Source organism: Balaenoptera ricei, chromosome 17, assembly GCF_028023285.1.
Source record: "Balaenoptera ricei isolate mBalRic1 chromosome 17, mBalRic1.hap2, whole genome shotgun sequence".
In the NCBI taxonomy this organism is placed as follows: domain Eukaryota; kingdom Metazoa; phylum Chordata; class Mammalia; order Artiodactyla; family Balaenopteridae; genus Balaenoptera; species Balaenoptera ricei.
In genome coordinates, this window is record NC_082655.1 from 30,831,707 (window position 1) to 30,845,813 (window position 14,107).

Here is a 14,107-nt window from a genome sequence, read left to right on the forward strand (position 1 = left end):
CCCCACTTGACCCTCCCACCTGAAGACGCATCCCGGCCGTGGGTTTGGTATCAGGCCTGTCCTTGGTCAGACAGAATTATCTAAGCAGCTTTAATTCTCTAACTCCATGACTCAACATCCAGGCATTAATAACAATAACCACTTATCGAGCTTCCATGGGCCAGGCATGCTGTTCAGTGCTTCACATGTGTTACTCATTTGATTCTCACACTGACCCTATGAGGTAGACGCTCTGATAATACTCATCTTACAGATGAAAAAACTGAATCTTAGAGAAATTAGGTAACGTGATCTAGGTCACCCTGCTAACCTGCAGAGCCTGGATTTTCACCTGGTTCTACCCGAGCACCGGGTCCATGTTCTTGGTTCCTCTCAGTGCTCCAGGTCTCCACCTGCGCCCCAGCGCTTCCGCAACTCAAGAGGGAAACTCCTCCTTCTCACCACAAGTCGTCCCTTCTATCCTTTTCCAGCTAATGTCACCTCCTCACAACTGTCACTTAAATTGAAACCTCCAGACCACCCCCGATACCCATCACCCTTGGCAACTAGCGGGTCTGATGTGACCCTCAATGGCTCTCAAACCTTTCTCTCTTCTTTCAGATCCTCACTGGGTTCTTTCCAAGGTTATTTTTGTAACCCCTATAAAGAGTCTCCCTATCCTAGTCCTATCTTTTTCAAATCCAAACCCCACTTCACTGGTTTTTGATTTGATCATTTGGTGACGCAAATTTGATAACACATTGAGGTTTAAAATTTTTTAGTGATGCAGTGAGTCCCATTTGATAAAACACTGATTCCTTAGCAAGGCATTCTTCGTAATATAGCTGCAACTGACTTCTTCAAAGGCCTGTCCTACTGCTCCGGGGCCCCTTGTTCTTACCCCATAAACACTGTATGCTCTTCTCTAAAGCTTATAAACTGGGGGCCCACAGAATCTGGTCCAAGAACTGGGTAGGTTCACCCAGTACTATTGTGTGTGAGCGTGTGTGTGTGTGTGTATTAACTGTCACCATTTAAAGAATTGGGAGAGTTCACGTAAAAATCCAGACCTCTTACTTCTCTTGTGACATTGCTTCACCAGTTGCCCACAGTCCTCACCACCCCATATTGTGCCCCAACCCAACTCACCTCATGGGTTTAAATGACCTGCATGATCCTGTAGGCGTCTGAGGTTGTGATCTCCACGCTGGGCCATTAGAAGGTCTCTAGGTGTACCGTGCATCTTCATGCCTTCGTATCTTTGTTCACAGCGTTTCTTCAGATTAGAGCACCCTTTCTCCACCTGGTAGAGTTTACCTTTTAAGCATCAGATAAAGGACTACCACTGCTGTGAAGTCCTTCCAATAAAATCAGTCACCTGTGCTCAATGAGCCCATAAAGCTTTATTTCTATTTCTAATGTAGTTCTCCCCAAACTATTAAGGGCAGTTGTATGCATGTCCTCTCCTGGCTAGATGGGAAGACCTTGAAAGTAGGTTCTGCTTCGTTCAGCTTTACACTCTCCCCGACACTGTCTACCATCAGGCCTCACCCACTGTATTCGTTCCATGAGCACTGAGTTAAGTAAATTCATTTGAAATCAAAAGCCATTTTTTGCTGCCCGTTAAAGTCTTTTCATTCCCACTTTTCTGTGAATGAACAAGTAAAAATCGTATTCGTTTATGTAGAAAGGATCAGTGAAATTATTGTTTCATATAAGCCTTGAGCAAACGTCGGTTTCTAAACTCTCTTTAGTAAGATTATATAGCTGGTGATGAGAGCTGGCTCCACCTGGCTTCTAAGTGTATCATGCAGAGAATTGTATAACTATAACTCCCTCCCTTCCCTAGTATTGCCCATATGATCAAATAATAACTAATATTTTTTACAAAACACTTTCACACTTATGACAAATTTCTTAGGTGGTAAATACTTCATTAATCAGGTCTGCATCTTCACCTACAGTTTCTAATCTCATGGTCTCACAGGAAACTCACATTGCAAACTACTTAGTTCACTATATCTTTCTTTGAGACTTTATTTTCATTTCTTTTACACCTTCTATTAAAGCAGAAGAATGCTGAACTCTTAAGAATCTAGATCGAGGTTGAGAAAGAAGATATAATATTTCTTATAAGATGCACAGTAGGTAGCATACAGACCTTTCTTTAGGGAAGGAATGCCCAAAGCAGACACGAGGAGGAAAAGGATTTCACACTCTCTTCTGAAGAAGCATGAGTGAAGGACCACAGTTGCTGTGGAAGCAAAATCTCAGAAGGAATGACCAGATTCTTTTAGTAGCTGCCTGTTTTTTGCCAAGACTACTGATAGCCCTAAGCCTCAGGCAGCTGACTGCAATGCCTGTTAATATGTGAAAGACTAGTAACATTTTGCTGTTTCCATTCTCTCCCTATAAGAATTGAATGTGGAACAGGTGTGGGCAGGGAAGCAGAAAAGTCCCTTGGAGAGTTATAAATTAGCCTGGTCCTGGGTTGAGTTCATGGGCATCTCTGAGGAACCCCATTCCTCCCCAAGGCATTCCAAGTAGATGAAGAGAATCTAACAGGAACCAAACAGTCTGCAGTGTGTCTACATTCTAAGAAAGAATGCCAGAAATTTCAGACTCAGATTGAAATCTTTGTCATAGTTTTCTTTTCTTGTGATCCAATTTCCTCTTAATCAAGAGGGATTTTGTCTCTGCATTGTCAGACCACAGTTAACATTATCAGATGCTGTTGAACTCTAAAAACACATCTGACAGATTTCTAGACAGAGTAGTAAATCGTCTCCCCAGTTGTCTTAATCCTGGGAGGTAAATGACCTACAGGATGGAAAACTGACATCAACATATTTTTTTAAATAAATTTGTCTCACAATCAGAAGTACTTAAAGTTCTTACCTTTTTTATGCTCTTAGACAGCAGTTTTCAATCAGTGTGGTTAACTGCATGTCAAGATTGGAGGAAAGTATACAGTTTAAAAATCTATAGAACTGTTGTATGAAGAAAAAATTCTATTTGTCTTACTTTAAGAAATTACTCAGTGTTGAGCCCTGAGCATTTTTACCTGGTTTAGGACACTTAATAGATGGTTCTTTTCCTGTCCAAATGACCTACCTTTTTTAAAAACTATATTTCAGTCTTTGTTCTGAGAATTGAAAAAATGGTTTTTCTGCATGAACTTGAAGTTCTGCTAAGGAAGGTTGTGTTATTAAAAACAAAAGTTCGGGTAGGGGTTGCTTCTGATAGCATTCACTTATTTTGTCTTTAAATAGTCTGCTTTAACAAAATATTTGAAAAGATTTGTTGTAATAATCTCTGAAATTCAGTGTGTGTGTTGGTCTCAATTTAAAGATTTTGTAAAAAAATAATTGGACCAAAATTTTGACTATCGTCGTGTGTATTAATAGGATTTGTCTATAAAATAATTCAAACGTGGGACTAAAACACCAGGCCCTTGTCTCCCCCCTTATCTGGGCCTCAATTTTCTCATCTGGTAAATGGAGGTTGGATGAGGTGACTTCTAAAGTCTGTATCGAATGGAGTTGAAGACAAAAGAAAAAGGCAACTTAGGACCTTTGATGAGTAGAGTGAAAAGAGGCACATGCCTTACATCAGACATCTGGGTTTGAGTCTCAGATATTATTTGCTATAGGAAGTTATGTGTCATTGTATTCAGCTATAAAATGGGGACTAAGAGCTATATTGAAAGCTGTTGAGGTTTCAATGGAAACAAGCTTATAATGTTCCCAGCACAACTTGTGCACATATTTTATGCTCCTATAAATGGTAGGACCATATTTTAAGGTCAGGAAAAACCTAAGGCTGAACACATGATCGGATCTAGTAATTTCCACTCTGGCACTTGGAGAAGAAAGGGCGTGGTCCTATCGCTGTCCTTTACCAACAGAGACGCCCTTCTGCTCTATGAAACTGGAGCTGTCAGGGTTTAAAAAAAGCACACCATCACAGGGAAGGCACTGCATCTTGGCAAGAAGCGCTTAACATAGTTTCCACCGTCACCAAATTCTCTTCCCACCCCACATCCCACTTCTATTTAAATCCCAGGCCCTCCACCGGCCCATACTCATTTTAGCCAGTGCCCAGGCTAGCAGCAGAGAAGAGAAAGGTAGCATGGCTCCGGGGGAAAAGGAAAGGGAGGAGGGGCCAGCCAAGAGTGCCCTCCGGAAGGTACGCACAGCCACCCAGGCTATCCGCTTGGCCCGAGGTTGGCAGCAGTGGGCCAATGAGAACAGCATCAGGCAGGCCCAGGAGCCCACAGGCTGGATGCCAGGAGGGACCCAGAACCCACCCCAAGCTTCTGGACCAGTGATACACCCCACCACCCACCGGAAAGCTCAGAGTGCCCCGAAGTCTTCCTCCCCAAAGCCAGAGGGACTTGGAGACGGACAAAGCTCAGAGGAAGCCACCGAGGTCTCTCAGATCAGAAGGAAAGAGGTGACCAAAACAGTTGTCAGCAAGGCTTATGAGAGAGGAGGGGATGTGGGCCACCTCAGCCACAGATACGAGAAGGATGGTGACGCGCCTGAAGCTGGGCAGCCAGAGAGTGAAATGGACAGAATCCTCCGCGGCCATGGCTCCCCAACGCGGAGGAGAAAATGTGCCAACCTGGTATCTGAGCTGACCAAAGGCTGGAAAGAGATGCAGCAGAAGGAGCGGGAGGAGCTCAAGTTCAGGAGCAACAGCATAGACACAGAGGACAGCGGCTACGGAGGGGAGACGGAGGAGAGGCTGGAGCAGGATGCAGAGCCGGTGGCCGCTGCCAGAATCAAACGCCCCTTGCCCTCCCAGTAAGTGAACGCATCTTCCAACTCCTTATCCCGCCTTGAGCCCCAGGCAGCTGCGGGAATCCCAGAGAGCAGGGAAGGACTACCAAAGTCAGAGCGAGACTCTCACAGATCGGGCAGGCAGCAAGGTCTGGGGAAAGGCATGCCCCTGGGCTAAGAGGGCAGTACCAAGCTCAGTCATGGACCTTTGGGCCAAGGGCCTGCACTATTTGGTTTCTCCTTTCTGTTTTGAACACTCAAGGTTTAGCCACAACAAAGATGAAGCCACCGGAGAGGGGTATCTGCTTTGGGTAAATGTTTTAAGTCAATTCTATAACGAGTAACAAATTGGCTTATTTGTCTGCAGAGACAAGTATTTGCTGGTAGACTGAGTGGAGAAACCATTCCCTTCTCCAAAATGTCTAAAATATTTTCAAGAGACACATCTACCCAAATAGTGCCCCTGGAACACGGATTTCTGTGAGCCTGTATACAGGTGGGGAGCTGCTGTCTGACGTGAAAGCAGGCTCTGAAGTCAGACCCAAGTTCAAATTCCAGCTCTGCCCTGACTATAGTTAACAATACTGTATTATACACTTGAAAGTTGCTAAGAGAATCTCTCTTAAATGTTCTCACCACAAAAAAAAAAAAAAAATGCTTATTTTTCTAAACCCATTTCCTCCTTTGTAAAACAATGGCAACAGTAACCTTTTGGAATAAATTCTGTTGTATTGGGAGGAGATGAGAACTTAGCACAGTGCCTGCACATAAGCTCACTATATGAAAGTTATTACTCCTCATATAGATTTTATTATTTAGCAATTTTTCAAACTTTCAGAAAACTTTGTTCTGCTTATAAACAAAGATAGAAATGCTATTAAAGCTAGGTAATTAAAATATCACAATCCGAAAACAATTAAATGCACACACACACACACACACACACACACTGACTCAAACTGATACTTTAGTCTGACAAGAAACGCATGTTTTGTTTCAAGACAGTAACTGCCTCCACATAACAAAGTCAGGATTTCTCACTCAACAACCACAGGATATCAGAATATAGGAAAAGTCTCAGATGTGGCGAATGCTTATAAACTGACTCCTTCTGGGAACGGTTAGATGTGTAGGTGTTTTTTTCAACTTTTATGAAATAATCAGAAAGTAAAGAACAAAACTGGTTACCTTATTTGACAAAAAGCTGTACAGTTTGTGACTTTAAAGATGTTTTGAAAGAGTTAGCACTATTATATTGAAAGCTTTCAAGAAAAATGAAATGGCAGACTTAGATAATCATAATTCCGCGTGCATTTAGTGTGTGCTATGGGTATTTTACGTGCTTTGTCCTTAGAACTCTCACAATGAGGTAGGTAATATCCCATTTTAGGGATGAGAGCACTGCAGCTCAGAGGGAAATTTCACTCAGCAAGTTAGTGACCTGAGATGTGTATGCCTGTCTCCAAATGCAATGCTTTGAAACCAGACGTGACGCTACTTCTCATGCAGCACCTTGAGGATGCATTCAGAGATCTAGATTTGTGCTCTACTTACATTCACATAGGCATTCATAATCAGAAATCACTATTCTACCAGACCATAGGGAACCATAGTCTAAGTTTTGGCCTTGTGAATTTGGGGTGTGTGTGTGCTACAAAACGAAACAAAAGAACAGAATAAACACAACGGAATAAAGACTAAGGGTGGCACAATGACGATCTTCCTGTCAGCATGTTTTGAATTGGCCAGAGGTAGGGAGGTGACAGCTGGGACCAATCTCCAACGCATGTACTCTTCTTTGGCACTTGTCTAAGTATTTATTCATTTAATCCTCAAAACATTCTCATGAGGTAGGCATAATCATTATCCTCATTGGATAGATGGGAACATGAGACAAAGAAGTATTAGGGAATTTGTATAAGATTGTACAGCCCATGGGGTTTGAACCCAGGCACTCTGGATCCAGAGCCCACCCTCTTGACCACTACTCTAAACTGTCTCACCTGGAAGTGAGAACTTGCATACCGGACCCTTCTGTTGGTTCCCCCAAACAGACATGTACATGGACACCTTCTTAGTGTGATAGAGAGACACCTTTGAATGAGAGAGAGATTTGAATCATGGTTACTTTGGCAAATCCTAAGTTTCTTTGTTTTCATCTAAAAAAAATAGATGTGATAATCCATAGAGTTATTTTGGTATTAATTATGTAAAGCAACGGACCCAGGAAAGCTACTTAATAAGCCGTACTCATTATAATGCAAGGTGCCAGTCCTGGTGATCCCAACACTACGAGATGCTAGGAGATTGGCTCTCAGGGTTTGGGGAGGAGAATGGGAATGAAATCCCTTCCTTCCTTCTTTGGTTCCTTTCCCTTAGTCTTAGAATACGTAGGGTACCAGAACGTTGTACACAGCAACAGCAGCTCTGAATGTCAGCAGTAATCCTAGCTATGCTCAGGAAGCTTCAGCAGAAGCCCAATGGGACTTTTTACCTGATGGGACTCTCATATACTGCTTGGGAAAGGAATGTGGCATTATTGAGGAGGCCTATGTGAAAGGGGGTTTTGTTCATTTATTTTTAATTCTAAGCACCATTCTTTCCCCATATCCACTAATAGGGAGAAAATTATGTGTCACGAATATTTAAGTAGAAAAAAAGTTTTCTTGGTGGTTAAGATGTTCTATGGATAACAGAGACAAGTCAGGTTTGGTAGAAAGTAGAAATATTCTTTACCAGTAGAGTTTTACTAACTGGGGCTTTACTATGAAAATGATTTCCATTTTATGCTTTATTTTTAAAATATTCAGTGTTTTGATTGTATAGCTATGTGACTTGTTTGGTCCAGCTCCTTTAGACAAAGGAAATTTTACTTCCCATACAGTAATGATGCAATATTGAAATGACAATCACTCATCCATCCTCTCCTCCAAGTTCTGTTTGGCAAAAATACTAATGGTTGAGCATGACGGTGCATTTTATAGAAAACGGAACTGAGCGCAGAGACGTATACAAGTCATAGAGCTAGTAAGTGACGACATTGGGAAGGCTGATGCTAGAGCTTGCATTCTTAACCACTGTGTTAGACTGATTCTCTGAGGACAGAATGAACTCAAGAAATCAAATGGAGATCAAAGCATCAACTTAATTAGTGGAATCCCAATAACTCCCAAACTGTAGTGTTTTGGTACAACTATACTGAAGATATTTGCTAGATATGAAGGGGAAAGTATGGCTTTCTAATATCTGCCCCCAATTCTCGAGCTTGGAACCCTTTCCATGGACTCTGAGGACAGTTGCCCATCTGCAAGGAGAAGCACAGGCTTGGCTCCCAAACCTGGTTGATAACAGAAAGGAGAGCACAGTTTTGAATTCAGTCACCCTGCTTCTGATAAATGTGACCCCGTAGATATCAATCTCCCATTAACCAAATTGACTATACTTCCTGTGGCGAAGGGCAAGCAAACCAGTGGACAGAGGAGCAGATTCTCCCCAGAACTTCCCTGAGAAGTTGGAAAGGGTGGCGGAAGTTCTTCAGTTTACTGACAGAGAAGTGTTCTAGCCTAAGATATGGATGTGGTGCCAGTCTTTGAATATCGCTTTGCTTCTATAAATGTATACGAGATTGTCTTTCTAAAGCTCAATCTAAACTATTATTCACATTTTTACTTGAAATTTAGAAAAACAGGATAAGCTGATATATTAAGTCTTACATTCATTGATCAGGAGGATACTCAGGGTATAAGACTTTCTAATCCTGATTTAAACCTGAAACTTCCATACTTTTTAAAAATTGGAAATACTAAGACAATATAGAACATTTATAAGATAGAGAAAATTAAATACTCATTAAGATAAATTTTCTTCTAGTACTTCTTTAAAACAACCTTGTCTATTTCCTAATTCTTGCTAATAGGACCAATTCTTTTGCTTTCCTTTTCTCTTATTACTGGGAATTACAGTTTGACCATATAACAAATGGAAATTAAGATTTAGTAGGTGCTTTTTTAGATGTTTCTCTTCTTCACAGAGTTATTACCTCACCAACCCCAACCCTTATCCCAAATGACATAGGGTCAACACTCAGGGAATTTAAGTTCCTAATTAAAATTAGAAGAAAAAAATACGACATCAATGAATGAGAGACCCATATAACATACAGTTTAAACAAATTACCTCTGGATGATAATTTGAGTATTTTTCTATTTTTCTGCTTCTTGTAAATTTTAAAATCAATACAGTTGATGCAAAACAACATGGGTTTGAACTGTGTGGGTCCACTTATAAGCGGATTTTTAAAATAAATGCTTGCAACAGTATTACACAATCCATGGTTGGTTGAATCTATGGAGGTGGAATCATGGATACAGTATAAGTGTAGAGTTATACTCGGATTTTCAAGTGCTTGAAAGGTCAGAACCCCTCCCCGACCATTGTTCCCTTGAACAACCCGATGAGGATCCTGTAGTACTGTAGTATTTACTATAAAAAAAAAAATCCATGTATAAGTGGACCCGCGCAGTTCAAGCCTGTGTTGTTCAAGGGTCAACTGTAATACCAGCATGAAAGAGAATTTTGAAAAAGAAAAAAAATCCACTGTCATCTAGATACCAACATAATTATTTTCAATTGTGCACGTGCTCTTGATTTCTTCAGCCTGGTGTGCACACATTTTACATGGTTAGAATTGTACCATATATACTCAAATGTGGTTTACTCTGATGATTTTCATGAATGTCTTTTAGTGGTTATTCGCCATTCTTTTTTCATTATTGAATATTCAACTAGTACCTAAAAGAGTGTCTGGCACACAGTAGTTGTCATAAGTACTTTAAGAGGGGATGGAAGGAATGTCAAAGTGCCCAGAAGTTCCTTAAAGGGAGAATGTATTATGTTTTATACTATAGGACAGAACCACAGCTGGTGCTCAGGAGACGAAAAGTATGAGTTAATAAATCATGCTATTCTTTTCACTTTCTTCTGAGATGTTTCAAGTCGCTTCTCCAGCAAGATGTTCCAGCCTCAAATGAGGCTGAGCTCTGGGTTTTGCCAGGATGACCCTGGGCTTGCTATTGAAGACTACGTCTGCCATGGATTGCCATCATTCCAAGGGCACTAGGTGTTTACTCTCCTTTGATCATGAGATCAAGCAGCCCATAATCTGAGCAGCTGAACAGGGACAGTCTATGGAGATGCAGATGAAGACGAGGACCAGCAGGGTTGAGGGAAATGCATTCCACTTCAGGGCAGTGTAGCTCCTAGCACTTTTCTATACATGTATGATTTTTTTAAGTTGTGATAATTGTGTAAAGTTTTTGTATGCTGCTTTTTCCCAATTAACTTTGTCATGTACTTTTGTCCATGTGGTTACAAAGAATAGCAGTGCTATACTCAGCAGTGTACTCCTAGTTTGAATTCTACTGCAATAGTGAAACAATGCAGCAAGTGTAGGACACAAACCACGGGAATTAGTGAAAGGTCGCCATCTAGTGGATGTCCTTCCTCTTCGAAGAAAACAATGCTGGCGCAAGTATGCTTGCCTCTCTATCCAGACTGTTAGCCCCCTGCATCTGAATGACCAGACTGCAGGAAGTGAGTTTGGATAGTGAGGAAGACCCACATCTGACCCGTTCCTGGGTTTTGAACAGCAAATTGTGAGAGTTCAGATAGAAGGGGCTATTGAGTTCGGGCATGCCATTCCGATAAGCAAATTCAACCCTGCTCTACATCTCCCACTTCCAATGCTTCCACACATGAAGCCACTCGGAGCTGGGGAGAAGGATGGGTGAGTCACTTGTATGGATGAGGAATACAAATTTCTGACTTTTAGGTAGTCCAAGAGTTCATGCTTTACTCATAAAGGCAAAGAGACCTAGAAAAAATTATTCTCTCTTATTTTTTTGAATTGTTCATATTTCTTTTATAATGAAACAATTATAGAGTTACATTAAGATGCATATGTACAAGGAGTACAAACAGAAAGCAACCCTTGGGTGTTAAAATATCAATATTTTGATTCTTCATCCTCTCTCTCTCTTTTAGGGCAAACAGATTCACAGAGAAACTCAACTGCAAAGCCCGGCAAAAATACAGCCAAGTGGGCAACCTGACAGAAAGATGGCAACACTGGGCTGATGAACACAGACAATCTCAGAAGCTCAATCCTTTCAGTGAAGAGTTTGATTATGAGTTGGCCATGTCCACCTGCCTGCACAAAGGAGATGAAGGCTACGGCTGTCCCAAGGAAGGAACCAAAACTGCCGAAAGGGCCAAGAGAGCCAAGGAGCATGTCTACAGAGAAGTCATGGACATGTGCTTCATCATCCGAACGATGGCTCACCACAGACAGGACGGCAAGATCCAGGTTACTTTTGGAGATCTCTTTGACAGATACGTTCATATTTCAGATAAAGTTGTGGGCATTCTCATGCGTGCCAGGAAGCATGGACTGGTTGACTTCGAAGGAGAGATGTTATGGCAAGGCCGGGATGACCGTGTTGTGATTACTCTACTGACTGAACCTTCAACCGCACGGGCCAAACTTGACCCACTCTTGTCTTAATGCTAAATGCGGATGTAGTGAAAAGTAAAATGCAAACTGCTCTGTAATAAGTTGGTAAATATTAAACAATTTTTACATGATTGACTTTTTTGGCACTCTATTTAAGCACACACAAAGCATTTCAGAAAGCACATCGAGGACTATTCGTACACAACAGTATAAATATTTGAAATTCCATTTACCCTTTTAGGCAAAAATGTTTGACTATTCTTTGCAAAACTACTATAAATCTTTAAATAAATAATTATATCTAAGAAAAATGCTGACTTCAGGGAAATATCAGCAAAACATATTACAATGTGTCATTGTTCAGGAAAAAAAAATTCCAGCAAGTTTGGCAAAACTAAATTTAAAATTTTCTAGGAAGCTTGACTTTGTACCATTATTTTTATCACTTAAAAAACAAGCACACAAAATAAGCACACAAATAAAAAGTGGTATTCAAATAAGATGCTGAAATTTCTCTGTGGACTTTGAATTTAATAGGTTTCCAACAGAAATTAGCCACCTTTCTCTGATGTGATTTGCACAAATCACATAAAAAGACATTGCTGGTGGTCTTAGAGCCAGCAGAGAAGGCGGTTTTGTTCACTTTCTCTATGAAAGCAGAGCAAAGGTAAGACATTTAGATTTACCTGCCTTTGCAGGACTTCTTGGGGAAGTTTCATTTTTTTCTCAAAACCTTAATGAGTCATGCTGTTTGAAGTAGAAATACAGAAAATGCTACAATGAATTGGAATGTTGAGTGTAGAAGAATCTGATAGAATCATGGGTAGATGAGAAACAGACTTGAGACATTTTAATTTACTTCATGCTGTAATAAATTTTTTGAAATATCTGAAAGTCCTAAAGCAGCAATATTAGTCCTGCCAAAGTGAAAAAAGTATAGCTTAATGATGACAGACAAATTTATTTGGCACTAATCTGTTTCTTGTCAATTGTTCTCAATTAGATTTAATGTGCCTTGTATAATTTTAAAAACAAATTGAATAAAAAATGTGAGATTACAATTCTTACAGAATTCAATGGAAGTTACTAAATGATATTATAGCACTTTGGTGTTAGATACAGAAATTAATGTCAAAGCACAATACCTCAAAGTAATAGACACTCATAAATTGTTAGGCGTTAGGTTTAATATAAAGTATGGATTAAACTACCGTAAGAGTTATCCTTGTTTTCATGTATGATTCTCTTTCAAACTGAAAGTTCCAAAAATCTTCTTAAAGAAGAAAGTTTATACATTTTTGTTTCCATAATAGATTTGTTAAATTACAAATTAATGACTAATATTTCTAAGTAGGATTTCATATAAGATGTATACTTTTATCACAACAGTGAAACCTATGTCAAAATTTAAAAACATGGCACAAGAATAAAAGATACTTTCTTGTATTTTATGTTCTTGTTTTTATATTACTATTTTGAAGTTATATTCCACAATACCACTTTCTGGTGTTTGAAATACAAAATTATAGAGTGCAACAAGGGTTACTTCTAGAATCGGTGGAATATTTAGACAAAGAGCACATATTCAACTCTGGACAGTAACAGTTTATGCAAGCATTGATGCAGATCATTCAAAGTTCAGTTTGTCTGAATTTGAGGATGGAATTTAAAAGTCTTCTTCTCAGAGAGCTTACATTAACACTCTTCTGAATAAGATGTGACTGTAAAATCAGAAAGTTTTCTTAGAGGAAAATGCCTGCTATATGACAGATTTTTATCTTAAAAAAACTCCATGATAGGAAAAATCCATGGTTGAAAACCTTAAGGCTTTTAGACAAAAAAAGATGAGTAGAACTCAGGTGGCAAACATGTTAATGAAAGTCCTCATATTTTCATAGTCACCAAATAACATATGAAATAATTATATATAAAGTAAATATACTATCAATAGCACTTTACCTTTGGCGATTCTAAATTCCCGGTAACGGATAAGTGTACAGTTGGTTTCCAAATCTTCAGGATTTTTTCCCCAAACTTTCAATCGGATGTTTAAAGAGCTTGGGGTTACTGAAAGGTACATTTTTGTTTTTTAAACCTTTACTGTATGGACCTCCAAATGTTTGATGCCTTTTAATTTCTTTAACTTGAAGTTTTATGACTTCCTGATTCCCAAGTTCACCTTCCTATCACTTTGCCCACTTACATCAACAGGAGGGAAGTCTGCACTCGGACTTTCTTTCTCACCAACACTGTGTTGGAAAATGAGGCTGCACCTATATTTTTACTTCTGCTTTTACTTTCCCTTTCCCAACTCAAGTTCCTTTTTTTTTTTTTAATGAATTTTTATTTTTGATATATATATTTTTAAATAAATTTATTTATTTATTTTTGGCTGCGTTGGGTCTTTGTTGCTGTACGCGGGCTTTCTCCAGCTGTGGCGAGCAGGGGCTACTCTTTGTTGTGGTGCGTGGGCTTCTCATTGCAGTGGCTTCTCTTGTTGAGGATCACAGGCTCTAGGTGCATGGGCTTCAGAAGTTGTGGCATGCGGGCTCAGCAGTTGTGGCTTGTGGGCTCTAGAGCGCAGGCTCAGTAGTTGTGGCGCACGGACTTGGTTGCTCCGCGGCATGTGGGATCTTCCCAGACCAGGGCTTGAACCCGTGTCCCCTGCATTGGCAGGCAGATTCTCAACCACTGCTCCACCAGGGAAGCCCCCCCTTTTTTTTAATACTACCAACAGATATATTAGGTACTGTTTCTCACATGATATGGGAATAATTCTGTGTAAAGTAGAATTTCGTTTCAATGGGAACTCATGCTAGAGAAAGTATCGCTG

General features: G+C 40.1%; 1 protein-coding gene across 1 annotated transcript; it reads left to right on the top strand.

Moving 5' to 3' along the window:
* The first annotated feature begins 4,053 nt into the window (after positions 1-4,053).
* ABRA (actin binding Rho activating protein) lies at positions 4,054-11,405 on the top strand. The gene is made up of 2 exons (XM_059901419.1): positions 4,054-4,787; positions 10,806-11,405. The coding sequence occupies exons 1-2, from the start codon at positions 4,111-4,113 to the stop codon at positions 11,323-11,325; spliced, it is 1,197 nt and encodes a 398-aa protein (XP_059757402.1). The 5' UTR covers positions 4,054-4,110; the 3' UTR covers positions 11,326-11,405.
* The last annotated feature ends 2,702 nt before the right edge of the window (positions 11,406-14,107 follow it).

Bases quoted from the DNA above. Each gene is read 5' to 3' on its own strand.
- ABRA (XM_059901419.1), top strand. From the start codon at position 4,111: ATGGCTCCGGGGGAAAAGGAAAGGGAGGAGGGGCCAGCCAAGAGTGCC. The intron at 4,788-10,805 runs GTAAGTGAACGC...TCTCTCTTTTAG, and splicing joins AAACGCCCCTTGCCCTCCCA to GGCAAACAGATTCACAGAGA.